The 12,680-nt window shown below is 39.7% G+C and overlaps 1 protein-coding gene across 1 annotated transcript; it reads right to left on the bottom strand.

Annotated features, from left to right (window-relative positions):
- Positions 1–374: 374 nt before the first annotated feature.
- LOC140949182 (Fanconi anemia group B protein-like) lies at positions 375–11,342 on the bottom strand. Its single transcript, XM_073398410.1, has 11 exons — positions 10,479–11,342; positions 9,066–9,143; positions 8,367–8,475; positions 8,179–8,252; positions 6,486–6,563; positions 5,909–6,055; positions 5,241–5,283; positions 4,693–4,813; positions 2,607–3,081; positions 2,000–2,208; positions 375–1,254 (listed from the first exon to the last, which is right to left on the bottom strand). Exons 1-11 carry the CDS (start codon positions 11,325–11,327, stop codon positions 870–872), a joined length of 2,568 nt encoding a protein of 855 aa, XP_073254511.1. The 5' UTR covers positions 11,328–11,342; the 3' UTR covers positions 375–869.
- Between the last annotated feature and the right edge of the window lie 1,338 nt (positions 11,343–12,680).

Below are 12,680 nucleotides of genomic sequence, written 5' to 3'. Positions count from 1 at the left end.
CATTTGCCCGGTCCCCGTACGGCGTCTTCCCGAGCCTTCTCGGTCAATGTATTTCGGTGACGTATCCAGACCACGTGACCCGAAACGTAGCGGCCGCGCGCAATGAGGTCCAGGGACTAGGCAAGGTGTACATATATATATATATATATACATATATATTCATGGAGGTTAAATAAACGCCATAAATCCAAAGAAAATCAGTTTACTTTGTTGTAGCCAAAAATTTCTGATATTGTCAACAGCATTAGCAATTTCTTCTCTTGGTAGCGAGAGTGAGGTTTTATGATTACTGCAAGACACGATCACCGGGGCCGTCTCTTGCTTGATACAGAAAACGAAGCCAAATCTAACAAACGTAATGGCAATCACTTACGGGAGCAGTCGTTTTCGTAAAATACTCTTTAAAAGGGTTTAATGGTTCCGGGACCACGTTACCCGAAACGCATAGGCCGCACGGAATAATGAGCGGCCTAGGGACTGGGCAACGGAGATGAAAGCAGTTGGTTCGGCATTTATGCGCAACCATCTGAAGCGCTTACCCCGTTTTTTTTTTACTATAGAGCTTTTTCATTCACTTGGCGAGCAGCTATGAAAATGCTTTGGAACAAAAGAAAGTTTCTACACAAGAAAGGTTCAACTCCCACAGGACTGGTTTGGGACACTAACGTGGCAGCCGTTTTATTGTTTTGTGATACCAATATGGTGAAAGCGATGTCATGTAAAAACGCTCTATTGACTAAGTACAGCATAAATTGAAGAAACTTTACTCGAGATCTTTAAGTGTGAAGTTAAAAGTGGCTTTATCTTTTTCTCCGTCTTCCTAGCGACGTAGGGGGAACGTGAAATAAGGGTGTTCTGTAGTAGGCCCTTTAGGTCTTGGCCACAGCACAGTCACTTGATATCTGACACTGAACAAAATCACTCCACATCTGTAATATATCACTTTGCTCGCTAGAAATGTTTTCTCCTCTCATCGCTTCTCTTGCCCTTTTTCGTTCAAATGCATCTCTTAGAGCTCCAACACCCTCATTACCATGTTCTTTCCCACCCTCTTTCCCTGAGCTTGCACGACTTCCGCTGGCTTTTTCAATCAGCTTGTGTAGATTTTGCTGCAAGTTCGTAACTTCATGATTCATGGTACACACACTGTTCTTTACAGCGGACAACTCTAACGAAGGATCGGCAAGAATACTAACATCAGGAGGTAAAACTTGTCGTAATCTGTGTAACAGTAGGTACGCTTGCTTCTTGTTTCTAGAACAGGATGAATAGATAATGATTTAGAGGCAGCACATCCATATAGTTGTTCTTAGTCTACATTTTTTGGTTAAATTGCCTTTTAGAAATGTTATTTTAGGAGATAAGAAGAAAATTCTCTCAGAACAAGTGCTAAAACCAACAACAAACTTGACCCACGTATGTAGGGCGTCGACGCCGGGATTCGAACCCAGTCCAAACTGACGCAAGAGAATTCTCTCATCACTGCGCCACCTTTGGCCCTAATCAACGGGGGCCATGGTAAAAAGAAATTATTTAATTTTGATTACTTGGGGGAGCGAAAGACCAACACAAGTAATCCTAATTGAAAACATGGCCGATTTATAAGCTGACAAGGATGAACATTGCTTACAACAACGACACGATCTTAAAGGCGAATCCCGTTGCCAACTAATGGCGAGAATGTCGACTGCATTGCTGGAAATTAAAAAATACCAAACAATTCAAAGCAACGAAATACAAGCTATTCTAGGCGTTTGGTTTTGACGGAATACTAGCCGAATGGGAAACACAGTTTCGTTTTGTACAAGCAAAATGGGTGCCAATTGCGTATAATAGCTGATATCATGTGACGTGCTGGCACAGACAGCAAAGAGATGAGTTTCTGAAAGTGTTGTTCCGCGTTTAATCAATTTATTCCAACAGCAATGTCACATTCGTTTCTTAGTTACTGTTCATGTAAATAGTAAACACGCGTGAAAAAAACAAAATCTTACTTTACCTCGTTATAAGGGTAATTCGATCTTCACCACTGAGGACAATTCCAGCCCCACCCAAGGGGCCGTTTTCTTGGAGTGCGAGAAGAAGTTGACCAAACATGATTGAGTAGTCAGCTTCTTCTGTCGCTTGTATTACAGGAACATCTCTCATTAACGTTTTCACCAGCAACGTGATGTGGTAGGAACTCGAAAATCTGCTACGTAAGGAAAGCTGGGAAGAAAAGAAAACAGGATAAAAACTCACCAAAACAACATACTTTTAAGACAAACGCTAAAAAGACACTATCCGGAGTTACATTCTCAAGAAAAATATCGGTCGAGAGTAAGAATTCTTGCTCGCACCAGCATGTCATCAACATGTATATTATTCTCCCAAAGTGTATATAATCCTCCCTGTTTTCCATTTGTTTATTGCACTGCTTAAGAAAATGTGTTCAAACATCAAGACATTTCATCAGTGCTGATAATTCCATTCACTCTCTTTCCTTGTTCATTTGTTTGGGCAATGATGCTGTAAGGAGAAGTTTGATGCGGGTCAATATTGGTGCTTAAAGAGTTAACAACTAGACAGCATGACATTTTTTACCCCTTGTGTACAATTTCCCTTACCTTGGTTTCAATAGACACTGATCTGAATGCCTCAATATTATGCTGGGTTGACTTAAGATCCACACCTGATTTCACATTTAAACTGCCATTTATTATTTGCTCAAAGTGCAACGTCACATCTCCGCAATGCATGGAATGCCGATCATTGCTTCTATCCATGTTTTCACTGGTCCACGTGACCACAACAGACACGGAAGAACTATCTGAGTGCGCAAATCTTGGTAAAGAGGCAACCACTGTCAAGCTTGTTTGGTCTCCTGGTAACAGCTTCTCTTGATTGACAGCTGTGGTTTCACGGTCACGCTTTTGTTTCTTAGAAGATGGAGATCTCCACTTGCTATGAAACTCAGAATCCGCTGACATTCCAGGTTGTTTATGATGACAGGTGTCCCCACTACAGAACGAAGCCTTTGATGTATATGTCAGACCATCAGGTTGGCAATTTACCAGTCCGACAACAAAGTCAGAAACAGAACTAAAATTTAAAAGGAAAAAAAAGAACTAGCAAGCGTGGTCTAGTAAAGATGTATCTTTTCCAAAAATCAAGAGAACATCCATATCAGACACCAGCATCCAACCCTAAATAGAGTACTAAAGTGATGACGTCATAAAAATGAAATTTCTGAAATTATGGGATTTGTCAGGATATTCTGAAAGAACAATGTCCAAGAGGCCTACTTGCCAAAAATAAGCAAATTGTCTCTGAGATCGTAGCCCACTTATGCTTAGAAAAAGTACAAACCCTTTTAAATTTTTTTGGGGTCGACCTAAAAAATCCCATAATTTCAGAAATTTCATTTTTATGACATCACACTTTAGTACTCTATAGAGAGGGGGTTATGAATTTCCCACGATTTTAAATCAGTTGTTGTCAAGTGACTAATTCACGTGACAAAAATGAGCGTTCATTGCTGACGAAGACAGTGTTACGGTCGAAAGCTACAATAAAATTGATCTTGGGAGACTCTCTTGAAAGCGTTCTCACGCTTATAATACCTTAGTGTACGAAAGGGGTTCATCAAATGTTAATCAAAAGGAATTGAACAGTGCATAGTAAATTTTGGCTTAAAGCAAACAGATCCTCTCTCAAACTCTATGTAACATTTTACATTTTGAATGGACTAAGTGAGTAGCTCCAGTAACACATCTTTACAAAGTAAATTTGCTTTTTTGCTTTACAGCAAGCGTTGACTGATAGAGTAGCATTCCATACTGAGGGAGAAGGGGTACTATGACCGCTTCATTCACTCCAACTAAGGGAAGCTGGACTCCGAAATAAAGGAAATTTTTGCTTGTAGAATCCAGAATACAGCTCAAGGAGTCCGGAGTCCAAGTTCCACCTACAAAGACTGAAGTCCAGTCCCTGGAATCCGGAATCCCCAGCTTGGAATCCAGAATTCAAGACTGTCTAAGATTCCCTTACATGGAGTGGGCTTCATCCTAGAGAATGTAGGGTAAGCCACAAGTAAGTTGGCCTCGAGAGGCTTCATTACCGCTACTCTAAGAGTGGAGACATGGTGGTGAGCAGTCAACCCATTTAAATACCAATCTGTCTAGGTTTGAACCTTGCTGCTGTTGCCTGGCTTCCTTAAACAAGAAATTTTGCTGCATTTTGTCTCCCGTCACCCAGGTGTATAAATGAGTTACGGCGATGCACTACTGGAGGTATCCTTACAATGGACTACAACCATGGCCAAAAGGGTCTGGGACACTTCCCTTTTCACTGCTCTTTATGGTTGGGAATTTGTGAGTGACTGACAATTCGCAACAATTGTAAATATGGCTTTACGAAGGTTCCGTCTCCCTCCAAACAAAGTTGAAGTCCAGACACTTTGAAAGGTTTCCAAACGTTTTTGACGTGTAGCACCCATCACTGTCCAGGGAGAAGGGGGGGGGGGGAAGGAAGATTATTAGAAAGTCCACAGATCATAGGTAAATGACTAAGTGTGCCAAACGCTTTGCCCAGGATTGTAGTATCCCCTTCAGTCAGAGCAGCAGTAATACAACCAACCACATGATCCCTACTGGGGCTTACTGCTCCCTTAACTCTTTTACCTTATTTTAACAATAAAGGGATGTTTGATACCTCTCACTAGTGTTCTCCACATCAACACCAACAATCCACTGGTTATGAACAATACGCTGCCATATCTCATTGACAGACAGGGTTGACTGAGGCATCTTAGCTGCAGGAGAATCTCGTTCACCTGTACACACAACATAGTGATGAGAGAAATATATTCCATTTTGTTAGCTGACGGAAATATGATCTGCTGCTGTGTTATTCTGTTGCATGGACATCATAATTTAGATTCCAAGTACATGTAGACCTGTAAGACACACCCAACTGGCAGCAAACAGACACCACTTTAGATCCAAAATACCTCTCTTAGAAGTTCTTTTTGGACTCAATAGCTGGACAAACATGTATATGTTTTCTTTTTTATTGTTTTCAGGAACATAGGAAAAGAAAAAAACGCTCATTGGCCTTCACAAATGGGAATTGAGTGCCTTTCAGCAACCTTTTTCACATATTCGTTTGACTGTCATACAATCGCCGCCTCTACACACAATCGAAGGACTGGGTCACCAGTACTACAACATGCCATCTTGACACACTGTTCAATGACTTACCATCAGTAAGAGCACCTTCTAAAAGACAGTAAAGACCTGGACACTAAGTAGAAGGAAAAAAAAATTACTATCACCACAATATTTACATCTCCAGAGATGGGTTGTACCTTTGCTGTTTTTATTATTATTATTATTGCCGGCTCCTCTTGTCGCCCGCAATCCTAATCCCCAGGTTGTTATTATGCATGCGTCGCATGTATGTAGCCAGCATTCGTTTGGACTTCCACTAAGAATGTATGGAATGCGCAGAACGCAATTTGATCACACTCATTTCGACCTTCTGCCCCTCGTAATCGGATTATGCATGTTTTGAAAATCTGTGAAGTGAAACGTGCGCAAAGCACAGCAATGGAGCACAAGTGTTTGGACCTTCGATTGTTGTCACACGCACCCCCTAACCTTTGGTTATCGCTAGTTATTATTATTATTCAGAGTTAAATTTGAGAAGGTGATGTGAGATGTGCTTATGATCACATTAACTAATTTTCTGGACCAGTTGGAGTAATTTTATTACTGTCCACCAACATCCAAATAGTGTATTTCATTCTGTTTACCCAGAGAATGACAGGCTATACATTTCTCTTCTATGACAAGTAACTACTTGTTAGCAGTGAAAACGATCCCTAGCAAATTTCAAATTATAAGAAAATTCAAGACATAAAGTCTCATTTTGTCAAATGTACCTTTTCTTTTTTCACCTTGCTGCCTGGATCATCAGAAGAGGTAACTTTTTTCAAGACTTTACAACAACGCTCCACCATTTTCCATTTCTCATGGCACTCCATTTTAGCCTCATGTAAAGCAGATGCTCTGGCCTGTGAATAAAATATTTCTGCTCAAATGATATCAAGCTGGAACAAGAATTAAATTGGAATTTGGAAATGTTTCTCTAATGACAGGACAGAAAACCTTCCTCAAAAAGTCCTTGGGAAAGTGAAAGAAGAATCAGTTCAAAATTTCCTGAGACCCATCAATTCTCTGGGGACAGTTTGCCACCCCTGAAAAAGTGTTTGTTTTTGCTTTTCAGAAATAAATTTTCAAGCTTTCATTTAAAGCAAAACAAAGAAAGACAATTCATGAAAGTAAACAAATGCTAATTAATATAGATTTTTGGAGACTGCAATGCCATAAGAACAACTTTTATGGTGTTTAATTTGAAACTCCTGGTTTTTTTATAAGAAAGAAGCATAACTTTCAGGGAGGAAATAAAGTGTAGTGTTAGTTATTGGATTTAGTTTCTCTGACCTGAAGTCTTGTCTGCAAAGCCTGTGCAGTTTTCAGAAGTGAATCAGTCACTGGCTGAGGCTGAGAAGATGCAGAACCCTACCAAAGGGAAGACTCTGTCAGTGTATTTCTCACAAGTAAACTCAATACTAAATTGCTAGCTTGAAAATATTAGGAAATCAGTGAAATGGAGAAAAATCATTTAATTAATTCATGCAGTTTCTTGCTTGATTAATCAGTGATTGCACATTGCATCTTTTTCATTCCCAGATTCATAGAAAGGATTGTGGCATTAAAGTTGAGGTGTAAAAAACAATAAGGATCTCTAGATGGCCTAAACATAAAAATGGATGGACTGGATAGTCTGCTCTTTGTAAACTTTGGTGATTTATCTATTTGCCAAAAGAGTATTAGTTTTGTAGAGTTTGTTACAGTTATCAGAATAAATGCCTCTCTCTTTTCATTGCAACTACACAAACCGAACCACCCAGACAGAATTTGAGACAAATTTTGAAATTAGCCAATCACAAGTCAAGATCTAAACAGTGAAATTGTGCACGATTGTACTCAGAAGCAGTCTAAAATACGTTGTTAATTTCTAACGGATATAAAAAATATGGAATCATGACGTTTGTGTATAAAATTTAGCTGAAAATGTTTTCACTTTTGACAATGTCTGGGTTTGCCAGAACGAAAGCCAGCTGTAAAGAAATTTTGAGCAATCCGAACTAAAGGCGATGGCTGTTCATTTATGGCAAACGGAGCTCAGCATGTGAATTGCAGTGCCTGTGATTTAAGAGTGCTATCAACAAAGATATGGGGCTGGTTACAGGTAATGCAAATTACAATACAACGCAATCGCCCAGCTTGGCCCGCAAAAACAAAACAGTGAATGACTCTAGACTGCTCAAGGATAGTGAAGGAAATCACCATGGTTAGTGAAACTTCTGTGGAGGGAGGCAGACATTGCTTTATTCTTGCAAGTGACAAGAATAAGAAAGACCAGAAAAAATCTTCGAAGCAAACTAGTCGATGATTGCCCCACGTCATCATTTCACAACGGAAGATATGAAATGGGGCATACCAGTAAAACCAGAAAGCAATGTGTTTGTTGATGCATATCGTCACTATTACATGTCAATCGCTATTTGAATTTTCCATACGAGTATTAGATTTCATAAGGATTTATTTTCGCAGATCTTTAATTTCAGGATTTTTTCACAATCGTGAAAGACGCAAAATTAAAGACCTGGGAAATTATAAAGTACCAATAAGATACACCTAAGTTATTTAGTTTTCCTTTTTCATATCTTATACATGTACCTTAAATGCATGAGAGAGAGAGAGGAGAGTCACATCATTATGACATATCATTATGATATATCATATCATTATCTTGCAAGCAAGATCCATAAACGTTGGAATTATTAAGTTCATAATACCAATCAGTAAATAAAATAATAAACTTCTAACAGTTGCAGTATGGGTACCGTAGTAAGTATATGTTTTGTGTGGTTGGTATTTTTTTCACTTCCCTTGATCTCTTATGTCATAGGTTAAAATATTCCTGAAATACATGTACATATACACTGGTTATTAGGCATTTAGGAATATATCCTTGTTTGAGAGAACTTTTAAAAAAATGAGATGGGTTAGGATGAAAGTTATGTTCATTCTGCGGTGAGGTGGTGGTAGTCCCAATTAAAAAACTAACCTTACTGCCTTCTGAGTCAATGGACACCATTCCCTTTGCCATATCTATCAGAAAATATCTGGACAACTCACCAGCTATAACATGTGGAAGTGGAAGAAAGAGAATCACATAAAAAAAAAGATAGACAAAGTTACATGTAAGTTGCTACGAAGTAATAAAAAAATTATTTGAATACGTAAGACCCTTACACTCAGTACGCATGTTGAGATTTGTCGGCAAGAAAAGAACTTGCTCATGTCCGCTTTCCAGGAAGTCATCTACAAGCACTAACTCAATGGCATCATACTCTTTTACTACCTGAAATGAAAAAAATAAGAATTTATTAATATTAATAATAATAATTAATTTTGGTACATTCTGTCTCTAAAAGGAACAGTAGGATGGTGTTAGATTGCTACACGTGTATCAGATTAATCAATTCCTGAAAGACTTGTAGAAATATTGTATATAATTTCAAATTGTTTGACGTTTGGTTAACATAATCACAACTTTGGTGTTGGATTGCTACACGTGTATCAGATTAATCAATTGCTGACATTATATATAATTTCAATTTGTTTGATGTCAGATTAACGTAATCACAACTTATCCTCAGAGGTCAGGGGAAGAATATATTGCATATTCAGATATTTTCAGACCAATCAGAAGTTGGGATTTCTTCTAGAATGGGTTCAGTAAGATTAGAGAGAGTGTCCAGAGGCTCTGAATCCTCTCTCTTCTTAAAAACTTTGCTGTTAAGTGATGTGAATAATTTGTGAAGAATGTACATTCCATTTCAATGAGCTAGCCCTACGTACATGAGGATAACAAAAATTTGAGAATAATAATTGGGACAGGAAACATAATGCAGTGGAAATCACATAATTACCATAGCAGATTCACCTTACCTGGTTCTTCTTGCAATTCACTACACACACCTTCTTCTCTTGCGATGCAATCATAACCATGACTTCACCAGGCTCAGGCTGAAAATAAATATACATTAAACCCTTAAGCCTGCAAGGACTAGAATCAAAATTCTTGTTGTTATTAGAGTAACCATGATGAGTATAAAAGAAAATAAATCTAATTATCTTTTAAGAACAAAGTTGGTTACTCGTGGTTACTCGTGGCCAGTCCCCTCCTGACCTCATAGTTTCTACTGTAAAGTACATTCTTCAAAGACCCTTATGGGTATATGGGCAACGAATCTGCTGCACAGATTTAGCAATGTTATGCAGCTTTGCTGTGCGTTAGAAGTTGGAACATTTTTCCTGAAAATTCTCCTGCCCATAGCAATCATGGCTATTTTATCACCCATCCCACCCTTATCAAATAGCCAAATTTCGAATAAACACTTCGAACTTACTAGGGATACATTCAGATACAATATATGACCTGCCATCGATTCCTACTGATCACACTTAGTTACCAGAGGAAAATCAATCATTCCGTACGTGGGTATGCTGCGAAATTACTTGAAAACACTACCGAGTACAAAGATTGTCAAAACTAATTTTCCCTCGAAAAACACAGGAAAGGGATTATATGGGTATCTTATCTATCTTCTGAAAAACGACCCGGTGTATATAGTAATCTCAACTAGTTACCGTCTCCTAACCAGTGCTAATAAGAGAACAGCGCGTAGATTTCGATTCAGACAATCGGCGACAAAATGAGTTGAGACACTTTGCCCAAAACTGGGCTTTTTTACGTTTTATTAACTTCAAAAGGAGGAAATATAGCTTTCCTCCCCCATCCCCTCCGTGCAATGTTGTGCCCTTGTTCTAGCTGCCTATAGAAAACAACAAACACCCCATCATTGAATGGAGGGGACAGTGGAGGGGTGCGGATTCCTTTGTTCTCCAAAACTACCCTATTTAAGTACAATGTCTCAACAATTTTGTCGCCGATTGTAGGCTATATCTTAATGCTTGATGGACAAAGAAAAAGACTGGGCTGTCATTTGCCTACAAAATGGGAGTCACGTGTAATAATCTTCCCGTTACTTGCTCCTAGCTAGTTATGGAAAAAGGTTAGAAGATTGCCTCTTTTTAAGAGAAAGTTGTTTTGTACTTTCTACTTGTAAAGACTAAGTAAGTCACTGTTAACTTTAAACTCATCTTCCTCTTATATCAACAAGGCCTGATATCATTGAAATAAAAACATGACAACCTCAATGTTTGTCATTCATTTTTAAAAAAGGAAAGAGAGAGAAAGAGAAGGGAAGGAAAGGTAAGCAGAAGGAAGAAGAGATGGTCAAAACAACAAGTGTCCTGACTGAACACATCAAATGTTATACTGTCTGATAACAAGCCTACCTCCAGTATCCAAATCCTGCATGCATCATTAAATGGCAGAGGCCAGCAGTTTTTTAGATGCCCATCCATAAACTTTAACAACTGTCCGTGATTTGTTGTTAGAAATACTTCCAGTCCATCATACATGGTTTCGGACTGGCCAAATGACACATCTCTTATGAGAATGAACGTCACTATAGGAATGTACACATTAGGAACCAGTGGAATCTCTTGAATATGATTCTGTGGATGCGAGACACAAGTCCATCTTGTCAGTACATTTTCACCATCACCTGTCACATGCAGCTTGGTTCCCATGGCAACTGTTTCATCCCTCAGTAGACCGCACCAAAAAAGGTTAAATTCTTCAACTGGTGGTTTGTTCAAGGAATCAATAACATTTATAGTCTCCACTGTCATTTTCTCCAATTTAGGGTCATATCGAGCAAAAACAACACAACCTTCAACGGCCCAACAAACCGCTGGTCCATCAATCAAGTGAAACTCGATCTGTGATTTTCCTGTTCTATTAACCTCAAAACTTCCAATCATTATTAATGAATCGTAACTTTCTAGAAGAAAAACATGATACTTCTCCATGTTATCATTTTTTGAAGAAGCCTGGCGAAGTAATATACACGGCCGATATATTCCGAATCTTGTGTCCAATGAGCACTTCACCCGCCAGACTTGAAGCTCACAAAACGTCGAGATGTTCAACGATAAAACTTTATCCAAAGTTTTTTCGAAAGATCTGCTTGATTTCGAAAAGTGATGAACTTGTAATGCAATGTGTCTGTCCATATTTCTGGTTGCATTTTCCGTGGCAAAGCCGATCAGATCACCATTGAATGCTTCATAAACCGCCATCTTGGAACACAGAATTCCCCTCGCCTGTGGTCTCATAAGGTCTCATTGGCCCTCATTGGCCCTCATTGGCCCTCGTTGGTCTCATGGTTTTCTCGTCCTCACACAGGCTGCCCAAGCGCACTATATTTTGGTTCGGGCTTCAGAGGTCATTTGGTCGGAATATTATTAGTGTATTATGTGATGCCAAATAAATTCAAAAATCTTAAAGATATGTAGTCTTCTTGTTTGTCTATCTGTACTAGTAGCCTTTAAGAAAACGAAGGTCGAGATTTCTTGCATTATTACATGTGATTCGGGCCCTTATTGTTCGAATTTTATCACATGTATTCGAATCTACAATGCTAAGAAAAAAAAAATCATGATCACGCGAAATATTGATTCAAAAAGTTCCCTTACCTTTAGTTCATAGCCACTCTGTGTCCTACGGCCGGTTTAAACGCCGTATAGAAGAAAGTCGACTAAACGGCGTTTAAACCGGCCGTAGGACACAGAGTGGCTATGAACTAAAGGTAAGAGAGCTTTTTCAATCAATCATTGATCTTATACTTCGAATGCGTTAATAGAAGTGGCAGAACCTCCATTTTGGATTTTGCGGGAAAAAGTGCCCTAAAATGTGTCTAAAAATAAGTCAGTCCGTAAAAACGCCGTAACATAGGCCTAGTATGGAAGTTGGTGGCTCCGCCGGGTTATGGGCTCCTGACTTTAACCTACTGAAAAACACCAGTATTTCTCATTTCATCGTGTCATCCTCATCACACTAAAAGCTCTATTCCTTAGAGCCTTACACTTCGCGTTCTCCGCATCTGTTCCAGCCTTGACAGTTACATACAGCATACTAATGAGCTTATTAACTACCTTACCAATCGCGGTTACGACAAAGCCTTTCTCACAACACAAATACTGCGAGTATAGTTTTTTTAACCGTATTGTAAATGAATGGAATGGTTTACCCAATCATATTGGAGAATCAAACAGTATTGCAACTTTTAAACAAAATGTTTTATACTTTATTAAGGATAACTAGAACAGGGCTCCCCAGGGCTCTCCCCCCTCTGGCGGAGCCTTAGTCCCCAGGGCTCTCCCCCCTCTGGCGGAGCCTTAGTCCCCAGGGCTCTCCCCCCTCTGGCGGAGCCTTAGTCCCCAGGGCTCTCCCCCCTCTGGCGGAGCCTTAGTCCCCAGGGCTCTCCCCCCTCTGGCGGAGCCTTAGTCCCCAGGGCTCTCCCCCCTCTGGCGGAGCCTTAGTCCCCAGGGCTCTCCCCCCTCTGGCGGAGCCTTAGTCCCCAGGGCTCTCCCCCCTCTGGCGGAGCCTTAGTCCCCAGGGCTCTCCCCCCTCTGGCGGAGCCTTAGTCCCCA

This window comes from Porites lutea, chromosome 9, assembly GCF_958299795.1.
Source record: "Porites lutea chromosome 9, jaPorLute2.1, whole genome shotgun sequence".
In the NCBI taxonomy this organism is placed as follows: domain Eukaryota; kingdom Metazoa; phylum Cnidaria; class Anthozoa; order Scleractinia; family Poritidae; genus Porites; species Porites lutea.
The sequence above is the reverse complement of the archived record's forward strand: the minus strand, read 5'-3'. Positions and strand labels throughout refer to the sequence as shown.

Excerpts from the sequence above, each read along its gene's own strand:
- LOC140949182 (XM_073398410.1), bottom strand. The coding sequence starts at position 11,327 with ATGGCGGTTTATGAAGCATTCAATGGTGATCTGATCGGCTTTGCCACG. Across the intron at positions 6,056-6,485 it reads CTTTGCAGACAAGACTTCAG|GCCAGAGCATCTGCTTTACA; the intron begins GTCAGAGAAACT and ends TTTTATTCACAG. Across the intron at positions 2,209-2,606 it reads CAGTGTCTATTGAAACCAAG|CTTTCCTTACGTAGCAGATT; the intron begins GTAAGGGAAATT and ends TTTTCTTCCCAG.